Source organism: Lontra canadensis, unplaced genomic scaffold (genome assembly GCF_010015895.1).
Source record: "Lontra canadensis isolate GAN:19392208 unplaced genomic scaffold, GSC_riverotter_1.0 scaffold37, whole genome shotgun sequence".
Taxonomy (NCBI): Eukaryota; Metazoa; Chordata; class Mammalia; order Carnivora; family Mustelidae; genus Lontra; species Lontra canadensis.
This window is the reverse complement of record NW_022631031.1, coordinates 720,358-740,979: the sequence shown is the minus strand read 5'-3', so window position 1 is coordinate 740,979 and position 20,622 is coordinate 720,358. Positions and strand designations below refer to the sequence as shown.

General features: G+C 37.3%; 1 protein-coding gene and 1 pseudogene across 1 annotated transcript in view; both read right to left on the bottom strand.

Annotated features, from left to right (window-relative positions):
- Positions 1–17,109, bottom strand: part of CUNH8orf88 (chromosome unknown C8orf88 homolog) — a 40,806-nt gene extending 23,697 nt beyond the window's left edge. Inside the window, exons 1-3 of the mRNA XM_032869067.1 lie at positions 17,012–17,109; positions 9,822–9,920; positions 7,972–8,045 (exon numbers count right to left, since the gene is read on the bottom strand). Coding sequence (XP_032724958.1) covers positions 7,972–8,045; positions 9,822–9,894 — 147 coding nt within the window. The 5' untranslated portion in view covers positions 9,895–9,920; positions 17,012–17,109. The remainder of the gene's footprint in view (positions 1–7,971; positions 8,046–9,821; positions 9,921–17,011) is intronic.
- On the bottom strand, positions 17,008–17,538 carry LOC116874428 (annotated as a pseudogene).
- Positions 17,539–20,622: the final 3,084 nt, after the last annotated feature.

Here is a 20,622-nt window from a genome sequence, read left to right as displayed (position 1 = left end):
GCAATGATTTTTTGGATATGACATCAAAAGCACAAGCAACAAAAGCAAAAATAAGTAAACTGGACTACATCAAACTAAAAAGTTTCTGTACAGCAAAAGAAGCAACCAACCAAATGAAACGGCAACCTATTGAATATCTGTCAACCATATTTCTAATAAGAGATGAATATCCAAAATATATAAAGATCTCATATAACACAAAAGCAAAATAATAATAATAATCTGATTTAAAAATAGGCAGAGGACCTGAATAAACATTTTTCCAAAGAAAACATACAAATGGCCAAGAGGTACGTGAAAAGATGCTTGACATTTGTAAATCATCAAGGTAATGCAAATCAAAACTATAATGAGATACCACTTCAATCTGTTAGGAAGGCTGTTATCAAAAAGAGAAGTATTGGCAAGAATGGGGGGAAAAAGGAATTCATGTACAACGTTGCTGGGAGTGTAAACTGGTTGAGCCATTTTAGAAAACAGTATGGAAGTTCCTCAAAAAATTAAAAATAGAACTACTGAAGGATCCAGCAATCCCACTTCTCGGTATATATCCAGAGGAAACAAAAGCACAATCTTGAAGACTGTGCATTCCCATTCATCCACTGCAGCATTATTCATAATAGCCAAAATAAGGGCATAACCTATATACATATCAACAGATAAATGGATAAGGAAATGTGGTAGATACATTAGATAGATGGATGAAAAATATATAAATAGAATATTATTACTCAACCATAAAGTGAGAAGAAAATTCTGCTATATGTTACAACTTGGAAGACATTATATTAAGTGAAATAAGCGAGACACAAAGACAAATGCTGTGTGATCTCACTTATATGTGAAATGGTAAAAAGTCAAACTCATAAAATTAGAAAACAAAATAGTACTTGCCAGAGGCTAAGGATAGGGGGAATGGGGAGATGCTGGTCAAAGAATACAAATTTTCTATTACAAGATAAATAAGTTCTAGAGACCTAATATACAGCACAGTGGTTATAATTAATAATATTATATTATATACTTGAAATTTGCTACTAGAGTCAATCTTAAGTGTTCCACCTATATATACACATACAAACTCGGTAACTATGTGAGGTGATGAATGTGTTAATTAACTTGGTTGCTATAATCACATCAAAATGTATACATGCATTAAATCTTCAGGTTGTATACCTTAACAAAAAATCCTGTTGTATAACCTAAATATATTCAATTTTTGTCAATCACACCTCAAGAAATCTGGAAAAAAATGTAGTCATTTCTGCATATATTAGCAACTCAAAATACTGATTATTTCAAATCTTTCATAGCATGTAAGAGTACACCTACTAAAATTTTATACTTTTTTCAATTATAATCTTAGAATAAAATCATAATCTTACAAATTTTACAATCTTACATAATCAATAAAACTTGAGAACTCTATAATAAAAATATGCAGAGAGTGTGAAGGAAGAAATGAGTAGGAATATCAAACTTGGCTTTAAAATGTCAGGAAAGGGGCACCTGGGTGGCTCAGTCGTTAAGAATCTGCCTTCGGCTTGGGTCAGAATCTCAGGGCCCTAAGATCCGAGCCCTGCATTGAGTAGGGCTCCCTACTCAGGAGGAAGCCTGTTTCTCCCTCTCCCACTCCCCTTGCTTGTGTTCCCTCTTTCGCTGCCTCTTTCTCGGTCAAATAGTAAAATCTCTTTTTAAAATGTCAGGAAGGGCTTTACATGATGCTTGGAGGATAAGTGGTAGTTAGACTGACTTGACTAGTGAAAAATGAATGTTTATGGAAGAAAAGAACAGCTTTCTGTTGGGAAGCATGGGGTAATATGGTTAGTTTAGGAAATGGAAAACTGAATAGGCTTGAGTAAAGCAAAATAAACACCAGGTCTTTTTTTTTTTTTTCAAGTCAAGTCTCTTTGCCATTTATGGTACATTACCCAATATTCTGTTTAGCTTTTTCATATTTAGAGCAAAAATGTTTCTAGCTCCTCTAACTCATCTTAAACAAATGTATACCACTGAGATAACAAAGGAGAATGAGAAGAGGTAAATGCATATCAAACTGCACTCCTAGAATAAAAGTCAAACAGAAAAAAAACTAACTCACTGAGAGTTAATTTATGTAGTATACAAGAGCTCCTATAAAACAATGGGAGGGGGGCGCCTGGGTGGCTCAGTGGGTTAAGCCTCTGCCTTCGGCTCAGGTCATGATCTCAGGGTCCTGGGATCGAGCCCCGCATCGGGCTCTCTGCTCAGCGGGGAGCCTGCTTCTCCCTCTCTGCCTGCTTCTCTGCCTGCCTCTCTGCCTACTTGTGATCTCTGTCTGTCAAATAAATAAATAAAATTAAAAAAAAAACTTAAAAAAAAAAATGGGAGGAAAAGCCTATAATAAGGAATGGGTAAAGGCCAGGAAATGGTAATACAGAAGGAAAATTCAAATTACTGGGGTTATTTTCAGGTTTTTTAAAAGATTTTATTTATTTATTTTAAAAAGAGAGAGAGCATGAGCAGTGGTTGAGGAGAGCACAGGAAGAGGGAGGGAGAGGGAAAGAATCTCAAGCCAACTCTGCTGAGCACAGAGTCCAACAGGGGCCTATATCTCAGGATACTGAAATCACAATCTGAACCAAAATCAAGAGTCGGATGCTTAATCAACTGAGCCACCCACGCACCCCTCAAATTACTCTTAAATAAAAAGATGGCTACTAAATCTTGACATCCCTCCCCCATCAACAGGTAAACTCTTTATCTCCTCCCCTTGAATCTGAGCAAATTCTGTGACTGCTCAGACTGATCTAATATGGCAGACATGACACTTAACTGATTTCCAGGCCTTAAAAATCTCACAGCTTCCACCTTTTATCTTTTAGAACATTAGTCATGGAATCCAGACATGAAGCTGTTAAAAGCGCAGGCCACTTGGAGAGATCATTTGTAGGTGTTAGGTATTCTTTCCATTCCGCTGAGGCAGCTAAATCCTAAGCCAACAGTCAGCATCAACTGCCAGCCATTTAAGTAAGCCATTTGGCCATCAAGTCAAGACTTTAAATGACTCCAATCCTAGATGCTACCTGACTGCAACTACATTACTGAACTTAGAAAAAGGCCACCTGAGCTCAGTCAACAGAGAGCCATGAAAGAGAGTAAGAAGCTATTGTTTTAAGTCAAAGTTTTCAAGTATTTTTTATGAGGTAATAATAAAAAAACAGAGGTTAAAAGAAGTTATTCAGCAGAATGAAGATAATATCAAACAGAAACATGGATTTTTACAAAGAAATTAAGAGTACTAGTAAACAAAGGTAAAATAAAGCTCATTCTATTTCTTAAGCTATTTTAAAAGATAACATGTGAAAGCAAAAATAACAGCAATGCAAAATGTATTTATAGTCCAAGCTACAGAAAAATTATTCCCATAACAGAACATGAATGGAGGGGAGATTCTACCAAAAAAACCATCAAATCTAAAAGTGAATTTAACAAAATTGATATACAAAAACCAATACTATTTCTGTATCCTACCAGCCACCATGTGGAATTTGAAATTTACAAAACATACCACTTACAATAGTATCAAAAAATATGAACTGCTTATAAATTTGACAAAAGATGTTCAAGACCCCTATGCTAGAAAATACAAAAAAATGGAAAGATATGCTGTGTTCATGAATCAGAAGACTCAGTATCTTGAAGATGCTGATTCTTCTCAAGTTAATTTTTAGACTCAAAATTCCAGTAGACTTTTTGTAGAAATTGACAAGCTCATTTAAAATTTATATGGAAATACAAAAGACCTAGACAGCTGGGAAAAAATAGAAAAAAAATTAAAGTTAGTGAATGTTCACTATCTTATATTAAGACATCATAAAGCTACAGCAGTCTGTAAAATGTGATGTTGACAAAAGATGGACATATAGGAGACTTATGTAGTGTGGTGAATATAGTTAACAATACTGTATTGTATAACTGAAAATTGCTAGGAAAAAAATCTTAAATGCTCTTGCCGTAACAACAAAAGGTAATTATGTGATAGGAAGAATACTTTAACTAAATCCATTGTGGTAAACATTTTGCAACATATAAACTTATCAAGTCACCACACTGTACATCTTAGTTACATGTGAACTGTATCTCAATAAAGTTGGGGGGAAAAGACATATAAATCAATAAAGCATAATAGAGTTTAGAAATAAACTCACACATGCATACTGATTTTCAGTACTCTCACAATTCAATGAACCCAAAAAACCCAAAATCAACCCAAATATCAAAAATATGCAAAATATTTTAACAGACACTTCACAAAAAAAGGAAAAAAGAAAAATACAAATAGAACATAAGCTCAATCAATGATAAGATGCTCAATCTCATTAATCATTAAGAAAATGCAAATTTAAAATATAATTAGATACTAACATTCACATACCAAAATGGCTAAAAATTGGTAGGCTATGAAGCAACTGGAACTGGCACATACCACTGGTGGGAATATAAGACAGCACAACCACCTTGAAAAACATTTTGGCAGTTTCTTAGAAGCTAAACAAACTCCTCATAAAACCCATCAGTTCCATTCCTGTGTATTGGGGGTATGTCCACAAACAAACCTGAACACAATCGTCCAGAGCAGCATTATTCATAATACCCAGTATGTATATTTCATTTACATGACATTCTAGAATAGTCAAAACTAATTTACAGTTAAAGAAAGCAGATCAGTGGATGCCTGAAGCAGGAGGGAGCATTAGGGGTTAGTGGAAGAATGGATGATGAACGACTGCAAAGGTTATAAAGGCACTTTGGGGGAAGAGATAGAAAATGTTCTATATCACATTATGGGATTGGTTACGTAAGGTATATATTTGTCAAAACTCATTGAAAAAATGGGTTCATTTTACTATATTATACTTTAATAAAGTTGACTTAAAAAATACATAGTAAAAAGTATCCAGCATATTTGTAGCAACCTCTGATATAGGTTCTGGTAGCTTTTGCATTATAACTGAAGCAGCAGACAAAATTTTAAGTTTAGGAGTAAGTTTAATTATATGTTTGGCTTTTCCTCTATCAAATTTGCAAAGTAAATATACGTTTTTTTACACATAAAGATTTCTGAAGAATGTCAATGGTTCCAAAGAGAGTTATAAACATTACTTATTAAGGGGACATACTAGCTGATAGAATGAAAACATTACAATGACTTATAAAAAATTAATATAAAGCAAGACTAATTAAGATACCATGGTACTGACACAAAGACATGCAATTAGATCAATGGAACAGAATAAAGAGCCTAAAAAAAGACCCTATGTACATGAAAAGTTATTATACAATAAAGATGTCATAAATCTTTATGGAAATAATAGATTATGCAATGAATTATACTTGAGAATTGGCCACCAACATGAAAAAAATTGGATTTCTATCTCATATCATACAAAAGAAATCAATTTCAGGTAGACTATACCTGAACACATATGTAGGAAAATATCTTTTGATGTTAGCGATGAGAAGACTTAGCAAACAATGAAACAAAAAGTGAAATCATAAAAAAAAAACACTGACAATATGACAACCTTAAGATTTAAAACTTCTGAACAAAAACACCACAAAAAAGAGACAATTTCTATCATAGACCACATTCCCAGGAAAGAAAATATTTGCTCTGCATACGAGAAAAACAATTAAAATCCAAAATATAGTTTAAAGGCATATAAACCAAAAAGAAAGACAACCCAAGAAAAACGGGCAAATGATATGAATTGACAATTCAGAAAAAGAGAAGATCCAAATGGCCAAATTAAAGATGAAGAGTTTTTATTTTTCTGTTACTTCACAAGTAACAGAAAAATAAAAATGAAAACACATAAAAAGATATGATTTCTCAGGGGTTCCTGGGTGGCTCAGTCAGTAAGTGTCTGCCTTCATCTCAGGTCATGATATCAGGGTCCTGGGATCCAGCCCCATGTGGGGCTCCCTGTTCAGCGGGGAGACTGCTTCTCCCTATGCCCCTCCCCCCACTCATGCTCACTCACGCTCACTCCCTCTCTCAAATAAATAATTAAAAATCTTTAAAGATATAAGTTCTTATCCATTAAACAAGACAAAATGTGGGCCGCCTGGATGGCTCAGTCATTAAGCCTCTGCCTTCAGCTCAGGTCATGATCCCAGGCTCCTGGGATCAAGCCCTGCATGGGGCTCCCTGCTCAGCAGGAAGCCTACTTCTCCCTCTCCCGCTCCCCCTGCTTGTGTTTCCTGTCTCGCTGCGTCTGTCAAATAAATAAATAAATAAATAAATAAAATCTTTTTTTTTTTAAATAAATTAATTAAATATACAAGACAAAATATTGAAATCGGACAATAATAAGGCAACAATGTAGAAAAATCAGACCTCTCCTGCATTGCTCATACAAATCACTTGGGAGAGTGAAAGCAAAAATTAGCAAAAAATAATAACATTCAAGATAAGATTTCCTGTTAACTTACTACTTCTACTTCAGTTTTACAATGCAGAGAACCTCTCAAACATGTACAAGATATAACATATTTACGGATGTGCACTGTAGCATTATTATAAAATAGAAACAAGTACCAAGCCCACCAACAGAAAATGAAATAAAAAATATGGTATATTAATATATAAAGATTTTTTTTATCAGCACATATAGAACAGCTTTATTCATTTTAAAAGTTGCCTAATATTCTATTTATTATGAACATAGTAATGCTTCTGCATGCAGAATCTATTTCTGGAAGGATCTAGGTGAGAAACTGGTACAATGGTTAGTTCTGATCAGAGGAAGCTGGTGACTAGGGGATAGAGATTGCAGGGAAATTTGTCACTAAATGCCATTTTATATGTTTTCAACTTTAAATTTTGATTATTTTACTTAGTTGAAAAATTAAATTTTGATTATTTTACTTAGTCAAAAAATTATATTAGAAAATTTAAAATATAAACCTGAATGCAGAAAGAATGGCAAAAACACATGTGGGTATAATACCATATATATAAAATTATAAAGCAGTTAAAACAATTCTATTTGTTGTAGCAAAAGTACTAATACATTCTTGGAAACAATAACAAATTGAGTATAATTTGAGGAGGGTAAGGAGGAAGGCGAGAAGAAAACAGGATGGTGGAGGGGCACGGTCCACAGGCACAGCCAGGAAAACTGTTGTATGTATGGAGCAAGCACTTACTACATGCCAGACACAGTGCTAAGATTTTGGAAGCACTGACTCACTGCTATCTCCTCCTACCACTTACCTGTGAGAAAGACAGCGATCAGCCCCATTTTCACGTGAGGAAACTAAGGCTTTGAGAAGTGAAAGACATCACTCATGTAAGGTCACAGGGCTGGGAAATTGCAGGGCTGGGGCTCAAGCTCATCTTCCTATCAAAAACCTGTCATGTGGCTGTGTGCCCCTCGGGCCAGCCACCCCCTCTCTGGGCCCATCTCTGGGACAAGACTTACTGCACACATTTAATGCAACATGTGGGGATGGCACGGAATAGGATTCCATTGCACAATGAACACTATATTCATATACCATGTAGGGGGTGAGAAGTGGAGGATGAGAAGAAAATGGGTTAGTGGAAGAATAAACAGGAGTTTTAAAGTATATGTTAGGTTTCTTCTTTAACATTTTGGGGGAGGAGGGGCAGAAGGAAAGGAAGAGAGAAAATCTTTTCTCACAACCCTGAGATCATGACCTGAGCTGAAATCAAGTGTTGGATGCTAAACCAACTGAGCCACCCAGTTACCCCTCTTTAACATTTTCTAAAACAAATAAAGCAAAATGTTTAGATTTGAAAATGTTGGGCAACAGGTATAATTTTCTTTAATATATTCTAGAAATACAACATAACTTTTTAAAGAGTACATAAAATACCTCGCACAGTACCTCGCACAGCACCATCTAACAAATGTTACTTTCCAGTCTGCAATGCATTTTATTATAATTTCTAGGACTTACTCTGCTAACTCCACTTTGTAAGCACTGAGTGTTGCATGAATATTCATTCTGAAAGTTGAAAGGGAATACTGCTCCTGGTAGAAGGGGGGAAAAAAAAACTACTTTAAATATCCATTATTTCAATAAATGATATACAACCATCCAAAACCCTTAATTATCCACGATATTCTAGGTACTGTTTTGAACTGTTTTCTGATAATTCATTTACTTAATATTTATTAAACACTAAGGAATATCAGCCACTGTGTTAGGGGATGGGTTGTAAGTGTAAAAAGAGTTCAGAGAGTTTTAGAAGAGTTCATGGTCTATTTTAAAAGACAAGCTCATAAGAAATTACTATAATAAAAACAAATATGAGGGGTACAGAGAAGATATTAGGGGAGAGAAGAGTGGGCTTTGTGATATAGAGGGAAAAAGGAATTTCCAAAAGGAAATAATGGGGTGCCTGGGTGGCTCATTGGCTTCAGTGTCCAACTTTTGGTTTCAGCTCAGGTCATGATCTCATGAGTCGAGCTTAGTCTTTCTCTCTCTAAAATACATAAATAAATTTTATTTTTAAAAAGTAAATAATTCTATCTGGATCTTAGGAGGATATAATTAAATGAGAGACAGGTCCACTACCTTTACCCCCTATAAAAGACTTAGAATCAATGAAAAACTGAATCTGTACAGATAAGGGAGTGATGGGCACTGCAAAAAGGCTGGTCACAGAAAGGAGCTGTGGCCAATGGCTTTATACCCTTCCCTTTAGGAGAAAATCTGTGACCTGACCCAAAACTACTGCTTCTTCAGCACACCAGAAGGAGCTGGCATCAACACAGTTAAAGCTATGGTCCAGAAGATCCCTAATATCATTTGTCAGTCCTAAGTCACAGCCATTTTTCAGAGGAAACACTACCAAAAACAGAGACAATCTTCCTTGTAAGAGGAGAACAAATAGAAAACTGAGGAACTGGTATCATTTTTATCTTTTCTGCTTCATCTTTGCACCTTTTTTGAAGAAGTCAGTTACTCAGTTGAACACATGAAATTTTTTTTTCCTTTTTCCAAGAAGTCAGTTACTCAGTTGAACACATGGAATAAAGAGTATTTTAATAGGATGGTGACAATATTATATATACATTATATATATAATATTATATATTATATATAGTAATATTTAGGAGATATATACATTAACATTTAGGAGTCATACATACACACATATATATATATAAACCTAAGTTAAAATACAGAAGCCATGTAAAATACAGAAGCCATGGCAACAATGAAAAAAATAAATTCCAATTAAGGAAAAAGTATACCAAAAATCTGTCCAAAATACTAGTTTAACAGGCAAAAGAAAAATCTTTAATTTTAGAAATTTTTGTTTAAGTTTCCTGAAAAGTGAGACTCTATGTCCTAGCAAAGCCCTAATCTGTAACCATTGTTTTGTTTGTATTCATTCATTTATTCATTCATTTATATGCTGTTAGGAATTATTTTTAAAGGTTAATTCTCCAGCAGGATTGCTCTTCAGTGAGCATAATTTCAGGGCACAATTTGTATTGAGAGTATCATTCTAAGCAGAAGCAGTTAACCATAAAAATGAGACATTTAAAAAAGTACACAAAGTTGTTGGGAGGCAAGAGCTGTTCTTCCTACATTTGTTAGTCTGATAGACTAGGTAGACTCATAGACTATTAAGAGTCTTTCTCTTTGGTTTTTAAATTTTTCAAACAAACAAGATCATTAGTTTTCATTATTTCTTACCCACCATAAACAATTACTGCATATATTATTTAGTCTTTCAAATACTACTTAGCCATTAAACAATTAATATTTAAAGATATGTACCCTAGATTACTCACCAGGGGGAGAAGTCAGATGACGAACAGGTCTTGCTGGTTGAAGCGGTTTACCAATCAATTTTTTGGTTTCCATTATCACAAAGACCTTGAGGTTCCATACTTTAGGAAGAAAAAATGTATCTTATCTTTTCAACAAGATGATCAAGATGCTTTTATACACACACACACACACACACACACACGCAACCACAACATTCATTTGAAGATAATTTATTTTATAAGTTAAGGTGGAAACCTTAGACCTCTTTACACCATCTGTCACAATGGAACATTCACTCTTTTGAAACATTTTCCTCTCATAACTTCCCTGACTCTTCTTTTGGTTTGTTTCCTATTTCTTTGACTACCTCTTCTAACTTCCTTGGCTTATTCCTCTTCTTTTCTCCAGTTAAATTTAGGAATTCTTCCAAATTTGGCTTTGATCTTCTTCCTTGACCTCAATTATTCTGATGATTTCAGCTACCGATCTACATGACAAATACACCCGAATCTATACATTTAGCATCTACCCCTCAAATTCCAATTCAATTTTTTAAAATATTTCCATTTACATCTTATCACAAATACCTCAAATTCAAGATATCCAAAATTAAATTCATTACTTTGACTCCAAAGATGTTCTCACCTCTGGTATTCCTTAAAGACTTCAACTCTCTCAGACCACCTTTGGTTAAATAAGATCTAAATAAGAGACTCCATACTATAGTTAATCTCTAATTCCTGTCCATTCTACTTCCAAAATATTTCTCAAATCTATTTTCTTCTTTCTCACCACTACTTTCTTGGTTCCACAGTAATTCTTAATTCAACACCAATCACTCAGTCTGATTTAAATACTCCCTTCTCACCCTATTTTCATGGGACACAGTGAATATGTCTATATCATGACATTAAAGAATATTGTACTATATTATAATGACTGATTTGTCTTTTATACTTACAAAAGTGAAGAGCAGATTCTTTAAGTGAGGAACAATATTTTCATTCACCCTCTTTCCCTGGCAACTAACACAGTACCTGGACTGGATCCAAAGTAGGTGTAATACAAGCATTTGCTGAACAAATGGGTGAATATAATCTCTTTCTCTCCAAACTATGATCCCTTTACACAACACCTGCTTTAAAAACTTCAGTTCCTATTACATCCTGGATTATTCATAACAGAAACAGAAGCCAACATCCACGTGTCATGCAGAGTAAATCATTTATCTAAGTTACATTATTTAAGATTCAGAACACTCTATCAATTAGGCCCAATTAAGAGTTAGAGTTCAGGTCTCAAGTTGGCCTACGTGAGTTCATGTTATGGTTTCAGCACCGAGAGATCTAACTATGGAAAACAATAGCATCTATCTCCTAGGTTTGACGTGAAGACTAAACAAGATATATGTATAAAGCATTAGCACAGTGCCTGGTACATATTAAGAGCTTAATAAATGTTAGCTTTTTTTTTTAATAATCCTAATTTTAGATATAAGGCTTGGAGAAATTAGGTAACTTGCCCAAGGTCCTGAATCAAGGAAATGACGGCATGTCCATCTCCATGCTTCTGGCCACTAAGAATTAAGAATCTTGTCCAACCTTTTTCTACCTGACACCCAGGCAGACCTGAACAGGTTCTGGTTAAGTACCCTTATGTGCTCACAAAACATCCCTGTGTCTATCCTCTTCCAATGTAGTTCTTACTGCACTAGTTGCAATTACCTATCATCTGACCACTAAATTACAGTTCTCTCACACAGGTGTATCTCCAGTGTCTAGCACAGTGCCTAGAACACTGTGAGTGTTTAATAGTTTGTTGAATTCATACGTGTTATTTTGTCTCACCATGTATTTATACATTCTGGAGTTCCTTCCCTTTCCCTGCCGCTCTTCTCCCCAAATGTTATTCATCTTTTAAGACCAAGGTCAAGTTCCTATTATTTCCTTGGAAAAAATATCCTCATGTCTCAATAGTAATGGAAAATAAAGTAGTTCGTCTGAAACTTTCTAGTTCCTAACAGATAGCTGACAGTAAAGTAATAATAACAATAATAATTTATATTCTTATCTTTCTTCTTCCACTACCCCAAGAGTATTTTATTTTATTATTTATTACAGTAAATCTATTACATGCCCATATGATTAGACTGAGTTATTTGAGGCTAAAAAAGAACTAGATCTTCTTTATCTTTGTGTGCTAGTACCTGCAACATAATTAGTTTTACTAAATCAATCTATACATTTAAATACCTCTTAAATATAACTAAATCTTCTGGTGCCTGAATAGGACACAGCCTTCCAAATTATTATGCCTATTAAGACAAAGCCTAAAGTAAAATTCCATCTGACTTTGTATCCACTCATTCAGAAGCAACTGTAACCATATGATTTTTAAGCAGATTATTACCCTAAATGACTGTTTCCCTAAGTAAAGAATAGAGTTAATAACTCCCTTTTAGCTCCAAAGACATGCTTTCTTCTATTTAAAAAATGCCTCTGGACATAATTCAAATGTAAAATCATAAATTTTTCAACAACCTCTCAAAAGTTAGCACTGATAACTAAACATAAAATAGTTACTTTTTCCTAAAGTTTGGAGATAAGCCAGCCAGTATTCCAAATTAATACCTATCAAGTTTTTGTAATGTGTCTTTTAACTGGTATTTCAACACGGCTACTAACAAACTTCTAAACACTAATGCTGTCTGTACTTGTTGGCAATACAACTTTGATATAATAAGAAACAGAAAAGTTATAAGCATATGTAGCAAAAAAAGTATTTCAGACAAATATTGAATATTTTCTATGTGGAAGGAAAAATTTTAAATAAGGACCAAAAAGCAATCTAATATTGTGTTAATGTTTATCCTCAACATTATAATTAGAACCCTAATACTAGTATGTAGTAACTTTCCATCCTGTTTCCCATATGAAACTAACGAATCAGAATACAATAGAGTACTGTGGCACACACTTTCTTGTTTTTCATTGCTCAGCTGAAATTTAGTTGATAGGTTGTAAAGTCCTTTCCAGTTGCTGAGCAATGCAAATCCACAGTATTCAAACTAGGGATTTTCAAGAGTTGGGGAGTTACAGAACTATTATATGGTTTTGCAATACAAGTACATAAACAAAAAATAAAAGATCTTTTAGTATCACCCACCCTTTCAACTTATAGTAGGAAAACTAAGCAAGAGCTGCAGATATATAAATTCATATAAGTTAAAGAAATGAGAAAAGATAATGCCATATAGTATTCTATTTAATATTTTTTTAAGTAAACTATGCCTGCATAAAGACACTGATATTATACGGAATAAGTGTGGGATACATAGTATACAACAGCATCATGCTACAGTGTTATTAACGGAAGAGGCAAGTATTTACTGTAAAACTGATCCATAGGCTCATAATTTATGAAGAACAGGATTCCACAAACCAAAGCCTAATTCTCAGTTTAGGTTAAAAACAGTAAAGATTTAACTGAACTACAAAATCATTATACAAAATAACTTTAATTTTAAACTCTAATACCTGCCTCACTCACCCAATGTAGATCTCCAAAAGTTTCCTTTGAAGCTACTAGAATGACCTAGGGTAGGCGTTTATGGCATCAACTGTTACAAAGGACAACACTTGCAAAAGAAAAAGAATCCTACTTAGGACAATGGATAACAAGTAGTGGGCCAATCATGGAGTTGTCTTTTAAACTATGAATACACAGCCTTGTAGTATAAATATTTTTTAAAGAACATTTTGATCCAATGTCTCAAAAATTTAATTTTATTAATACATGCTGAGAAATAGCTATTGAATAAAGTTTTTTTCAAAGTTTACATATATTTAACAAATCATCTTAAAAGGACAACTGCTATGAATAAAATATTGATCCACACATCAGGAAGCTTTAGTCAGGAAGCTTTGCTATTCTACATCTAGCAATACTTAACAATATCTTGGGTTCTTTTTCTGTTTTAAAAAAAAATCAAACTAAGTATGAACCTTAAAGATCAACCAATTCTGAAATTATAAATTTACCTAGAATTTTCTAAAATACAGTATAATGGGATAATAAGCACAGATACTGACCAGTTGGGACATAATCTTACTACACAATATATACTATTCTTTTTTAATTCAAACTCCGTTTTTTGAGATCCTATTACATGCTAAATTCTTTACAGATATTTCATTTAATTTTGAGCCATACGTAGAGAATCACTATTAGTAACCTTATAGATGTGAAACCTAATACTCAGAAAAATGAGAGATTTTCAAGTTCGCATAGTATATATTTGGTAAAAATGAAGATTTAACTATAAAGGTCATGTCCTTGTCTCTAACTTGCATGTTTGTTAAGTAAAAGAAAGACATCTGACTCTCTAATCAGTAAAAGAAATTCTAGTCAGTAAAATGAAAGACATCTGACTCTCTAGTATTCCATTGCTTATTGGATTTTTTTTAATGAATTATGAGAAGGGACATTTATATATAAAGACGCTGAATAAACTGATATGTACTAATAATTTCTATTTCCTCAATTTATCATTTTTCTTAGAATACTAAATAAATTATAAGATTACTATGCTTTCCTCATTCTGTAGACATGGTACAGTGCCCTACTTATCATGGGTCACAACATAAGAAATATACATTACCAAGTACTGTATTTAGAAGCTGGATACTATACTTAAAATTTCCAACTTAAATTCTACATTTCTTTAGACAATGCTGATGGTTTTGCTGCAATTAAGAAATAAGATCAGAGGCGCCTGGGTGGCTCAATCGGTTAAGTGTCCCACTCTTGATTTTGGCTCAGGTCAGGATCTCAGTGTCCCGGGATCAGCCCTGACTTAGGCTCCACACTCAGGGGGAAGTCTGCTGGAGATACTCTCTCTCCCTTGCTCTCTGCCCCCCCCCTCACACCCGCACACGCTTTCTCTCTCAAATAAGTCAATGTTTAAAAGAAGAAGAAGGAGGAGGAGGAGGAGGAGGAGGAGGAGGAGGAGGAGGAGGAGGAGGAGGAGGAAGAAGAAGAAGAAGAAGAAGAAGAAGAAGAACAAGAAAGAAGAAAGAAAGAAGAAGAAGGAGAATGAGAAGGAGAAGAAGAAGAAGAAGGTGCCTGGGTGGCACAGTAGGTTGAGCAATTGCCTTTGGCTCAGGTCATGATCCTGGAGTCCTGGGATCTAGTCCCACATCAGGCTCCCAGCTCCACCGAGAGTCTGCTTCTCCCTCTGACCTTCTCCCCTCTCATGCACTCTCGCTCTCTCATTCTGTCTCTCTCTCAAATAAATAAATAACATCTTTTAAAAAAAAATCATATAGATGAATGGATATATACATACATACATGTTTATAGATGTATATATGCACATATATCTATATGTACACACACAAATAGGTATATTGGAATATTAAGCCATAAAAAAGAATGGAATTCTGCCACTTGCAACAACATGGATGGATCTAGAGTATAATGCTAAACAAAATAAGCCAGTCAGACAAATTTCACTAATGTGTGGAATTTAAGAAACAAAGGAACAAAGGGTAAAGAAAAAAAAAAGACTCCTAACTGTAGAGAACAAACAGGTGGATACCAGAGGGGAGATGACTGAAGGGGATGAGAGAAATAGGTGAAGGGGATTAAGAGCACTTATATTGATGAACAATGAGTACCATATGGAACTGCTGAATCACTATAGGATACACCTGAAACTAATATAACACTGCACATTAACTACATTGGAATTAAAATAAAAAGAAATAAGATCATATAAAATTAAATAATCTGAGAAGTGAAAAGACCATGTTTTCATCTACTTCATGTATGTTTCCCATATGATAATCAGATAGGATTTAATCTCAATTTTTTTTTAATTTTTTTTTAAGATTTTATTTATTTATTTGACAGAGATCACAAGTAGGCAGAGAGGCAGGCAGAGAGGAGGAAGCAGGCTCCCTGCTGAGCAGAGAACCGGATGCCGGGCTTGATCCCAGGACCCTGAGATCATGACCTGAGCCCAAGGCAGAGGCTTTAACCCACCGAGCCACCCAGGCGCCCCTAATCTCAATTTTCAACTTCAAAATACCATACAGAATTAGGATTCCTTGAAACCACAAGCTGCTTGCAAGTAAATTGCACAAACTGATTAAACTGACAGACGAAAAGTAATATAAAGGAAATACAGGGGAGTAAGAGATAAATCAATTGTGACTTAGGTGATAAAAGATATTTTATACTCCACATATCAGGCTGCCACATTCAGGAAAAGTTTAAACTATCAAAAAGTTTTAGGAGGAGAGAATGTCCCGTAATATTTTCCATTTCATGCCTTCTCTCTCCACAACTGACCAAAACAATTTTATTTTTCTCCGTGGGGTATCTTTCAATAAAATAAGATTTACCACTTAAGTAGGATAAAACTGTCCAAATAATGGGCTCTTGTGGATATGTAACTGATGTAACTGTCCTTTTCTGCAACTTTGACTAAATTATCAGCAATTAAACCTTTTGACACAAATACTGAATCATCATGTTGTCAACCTGAGGCTGTTACATGTCAACTACATCTCGGTTTTTTTAATGGCATATCTTTACATAGAAATTATGCGGTATATCCTCATATACTTTCATGAACCATTCGATTTTCCTCTGTGAATTAACCATATATGGTTTCTTGGCACTTTTTTTCCTGACGGGTTTTCTTTCCTATTGAATATAATTTCACCTAATTAATTATTAATTTGCTGTTTATTTTATTAATAAAAAACAACTACAATAATGTCAAGGAAAAAAATCTGCCCGAAATTAGTAGTGACGGTGCCAGGGAATGGGGGACAAAACGTCTTCAAACCATCCCGCCACCAAGGACCGCGTCCTGGGACAGAGGGCGCTGTGTACTTAGCTTTCTCTGGCGTTTATGTTTTTCGTTTTAATACGCCCTCAGCGGAGTAACTCTCCCTCGGCCACTGGCCCCTCGCCGGGTGTTCCCACAGCCGTCAGTCACCACCCTTTCCTCTCGACGCGCTCGCTCCCTCACACTCTACCACCCACCTTAGGGCCCTGCCTGATTTGCCCCGCCCGACCCGAGGTCCCCCCTCCCTCACAACTTTTCCGGCACCCGACCTCAGAGACGGCGCCCACCACCTCCTCACACCCGGGCCGACTTCTGCCCTCCCAGGTCGGCTTATCCTCCCCAACCACTTACCGCCTCAAGATCGGGGAGGATTTCGGGGCAGCAGCGTCGCCGCGCTCAGCCCAAACGCGGCGACCCAGCGCCCCGCTGCCCGTCGGGGAACGGCTCCCGCCGCGCAACGGCTCCCGCCGCGCGTCTGCTCGAAGCCGAGGGCGGCGGGGATGGCGGGGGCGGGGCCGACGGCGGCTCCGAGGGGCGCGAGGCGGGCGCGGGGCGGGGCCTCGGGTGGCTGGCCTCGAGCGCGGCCACAGACCCGCGGGGCCAGAACCGTTAAGCCGGTAGCGCGCGCGCTTCCCAGGGCGTACTGGGCGCGAGGGAGCGGCGCGGGGCTTCTGGCAGCCGCGCGGCGTGCGGAGGAGACCGGGGATGGCCTCTCCCAGGTGCTGGCAGGCTCGCCCGGTATTGGGCGCGCCCGCATGAACAGCCTTCGGGACCCCAGTCGGCGGTCCTGCTTGCCCGGGACCGCGAGGGCGAGCGGCGGGCTCCAGGCAGCGACTGTGAGCGAGGCCGCCTCTGTGAGCGAGGCTGCCCGCGTGCTGACGACTGAGTGCCGCCCGCGTCAGAGCGGCCGGCCGGCCCCGAGGGATTCCGGCGCTCAGAAACGGTCACCAGGCAGGAATACTTATCTCAGACCGCCGTCCCTAAAGACCAAGATTAGTTGAAGCAACTCCATCCGAATCCTTTTTTTTTTTTTTTTTTTCAGTCTTCACCCTTTTTCTTTCATTCACGTTTTCTCTGTTCTCGGAGTGTCCCGTGTGGGTGCCAGCAGTAGGCTGCGGGGACATGGGGGCGCTACACGGGAGAACAGGATAGTCCTGCCATCACAGGGCTCAAAACCCGCTGGGAGCCTGAGCGAGGGGGCGCTTCGGTAGGCCGTGCTGAGGACTGTGGTGGAGGAACAGGTGCAAGCTGGGAGCACAGTACAAGGGAACCCTAAACAGACCCTTGGGCTTGGGGTGTCGTTTTCGGAGCAGAGCCCTGCTGGTGGGTTGCATTTGGCAGGGGGAAGAAAGCAGGGAAGGAGGAAGCGCAAAGGAAAAGATGGCTTGTCTGGTGTGGAGTCACTGGAGTTAGGGAACCGATAGTGGGGAAACGAAACAGGAGCAGTGGACGCGAATTAGGTCCTAAATTTTTCATAGTTTGTTTGTTTTTTTTTTTTTGAATATTTGAAAGATCATTCTGACAGCAGTATGGTAGGCAGAGTTTGAGGACAGGGAGGTAGAGCAAGATGAAACAGGCTACAAAGCGGCTTCTTTGGAGGCATTTGCAATAACTCCAGTCAGAAATTATGTCATACAGGGAATGAAGATCTGAGCGATGTTGCCGCGGTGAAATCAACAGTTTAGTGACAGATTGGATGGAAGGGGTGACCGAGAAGAGAATCTAGGTAATTCTTGAGTTTCTGACTTGGGCAAACAAGTGAATAGCTGGTAGTATAAGAGTTGGAAATGATGAATTCAGAGTGGGACTCCTATCAGCTATTTTATAAATTCAGAAAATATATACCCAGGGGCGCCTGGGTGGCTCAGTGGGTTAAGCCGCTGCCTTCGGCTCAGGTCATGATCTCAGAGTCCTGGGATCGAGCCCCGCATCGGGCTCTCTGCTCAGCAGGGAGCCTGCTTCCTCCTCTCTCTCTGCCTGCCTCTCTGCCTGCTTGTGATCTCTCTCTGTCAAATAAATAAATAAAATCTTAAAAAAAAAAAAAAAAAAAAAAGAAAATATATACCCATACATATACAGACCTATACACATACACACATGTCTTAGTCATGTAACAGACAAAATGGAACATTAGGCAAGGGATGCTGATTGAGAAAATTTGTGCATTCTGGAAAGAAGTATTTAGAGAACTAAAAAGACAAATAACCTCCAAAGGATGCTATGTAAAGGCAAAGAAAGCTTGTCTAGAATGGGTTAACTAAAGAAGGAATGCCTCTCTGAAAAGGGATCATCTGAGTACACCTTAAAACACATGCATAATAGGAAAAAAATGTCTAGTTAAGCAGAAGAAATCTTAATGCCCTGGAACAAGAAAAAGAGTTTGCAAAACTCAGAAACTGACATGAGATCAGTATGGCCAGGCAAGAGAAAGCAAGAAGAGACTATTAAAGATGAGTTTGGAGAGATGGGAAAAGCCAAAATCATACAAGGCTCCAGTAGGCAGGTTGAATTTTACTATAAGAGCAATGGGACAGTGGGGCAGTAACATGATAGGATTTACCATTTTAAAAGGTGTGGTTTCAGAATTACTTTAATACATAGTTAAGCTATTTAATGTAGAAATGGCTTCCAGGAACATTCCTATCCCCAGACACACCACACCTGGCATGTCCTATGGCACGGAGCACCAGAAGTCTGTGAACAATGGAGTCAATAAATCCTTCCAACCCCCAGATGTAGAAAATTTTAAGTGTAGGTTTCAGTTCTCATCAATCTAGCCAAAATAGAAGTTTTCTTCTTCAAGAAACTATTTACGGGCACCTGGATGGCTCAGTTGTTAAGCATCTGCCTTCGGCTCAGGTCATGATCCCAGGGTCCTGGGATTGAGCCCCACATCATACTCCCTTCTTTTTTTTTTTTTTTAAGGTTTTTTTTTTTTAAATTTATTCATTTGACAGAGATCACAAGTAGGCAGAGGCAAGCAGGGGGTAGTGGGGAGGCAGGCTCCCTCCTGAGCAGAGAGCCCGATGCGGGGCTCGATTCAGGACCCTGGGATCATGACCTGAGCAGAAGGCAAAGGCTTTCACCCACTGAGCCACCCAGGCGCCCCCATACTCCCTTTGTGGAGGCCAAGAAAAATTAAGGCCATCCCACCTCAGGCTTAGCCTTAGCATTAAGTACAGCTATCTCAGACCGCTGGGCCCAAGGGCTGAACCTTCCCCTACTTTACTTTAGTTCTAAGGAGCCCCACCCTACTTTAGTTCCAGAGACCCCCCACCCTGCTTTAGTAACAGGAACCCATAAATACCCCTGCCTTAACTAAGCTCGGGGTCCAAGTCCCTACTCCGCTGTGTCGGGTATACTTGGGCCCAAGCTTAAGCTTGTCAAATAAACCCCCATGTGATTGCATCGGTGCTTGGCTCCTTGGTGGTCTCTCAGACGTGAAAACTCGGGAACAACACCTTCTTGGCAGGAAGCCTGCTTCTCCCTCTCCCATTCCCCCTGCTTGTGTTCCTTTTCTTGCTGTATCTCTCTGTCAAGATCTTTTAAAAATTTTTAACAATATAATGTATACAATTACATATACATTATACAATTATTTTGTATATATAACTATATGAAATAAACAAAAATTATTGTGACAAAAAAGTTAATTTGAAGAAAAAAATTTTAGACCAAACTAAAATCAGTAATCCATTTAGAGGAAGAGGTAAATTTTAAACAGAGGTAGTAGATTCCAAAATTTTTTAGTAATCAACTGAAGAAGAATGAATCATATAATACATTGAAAGTTTGGAAAATTTCTTGTTGACTTGGCAAGAGATACTGGCATCTACAAAGGATAATCTAGAGCTCATAATACACTTCAGCAACAACAGCTTGACTAGTTAGCTTGACTAGTTAGCTTGACTAGTTAGCAAGTACTTTCAAGAATATTTAAGCTTAATCACACTGATCAAGAA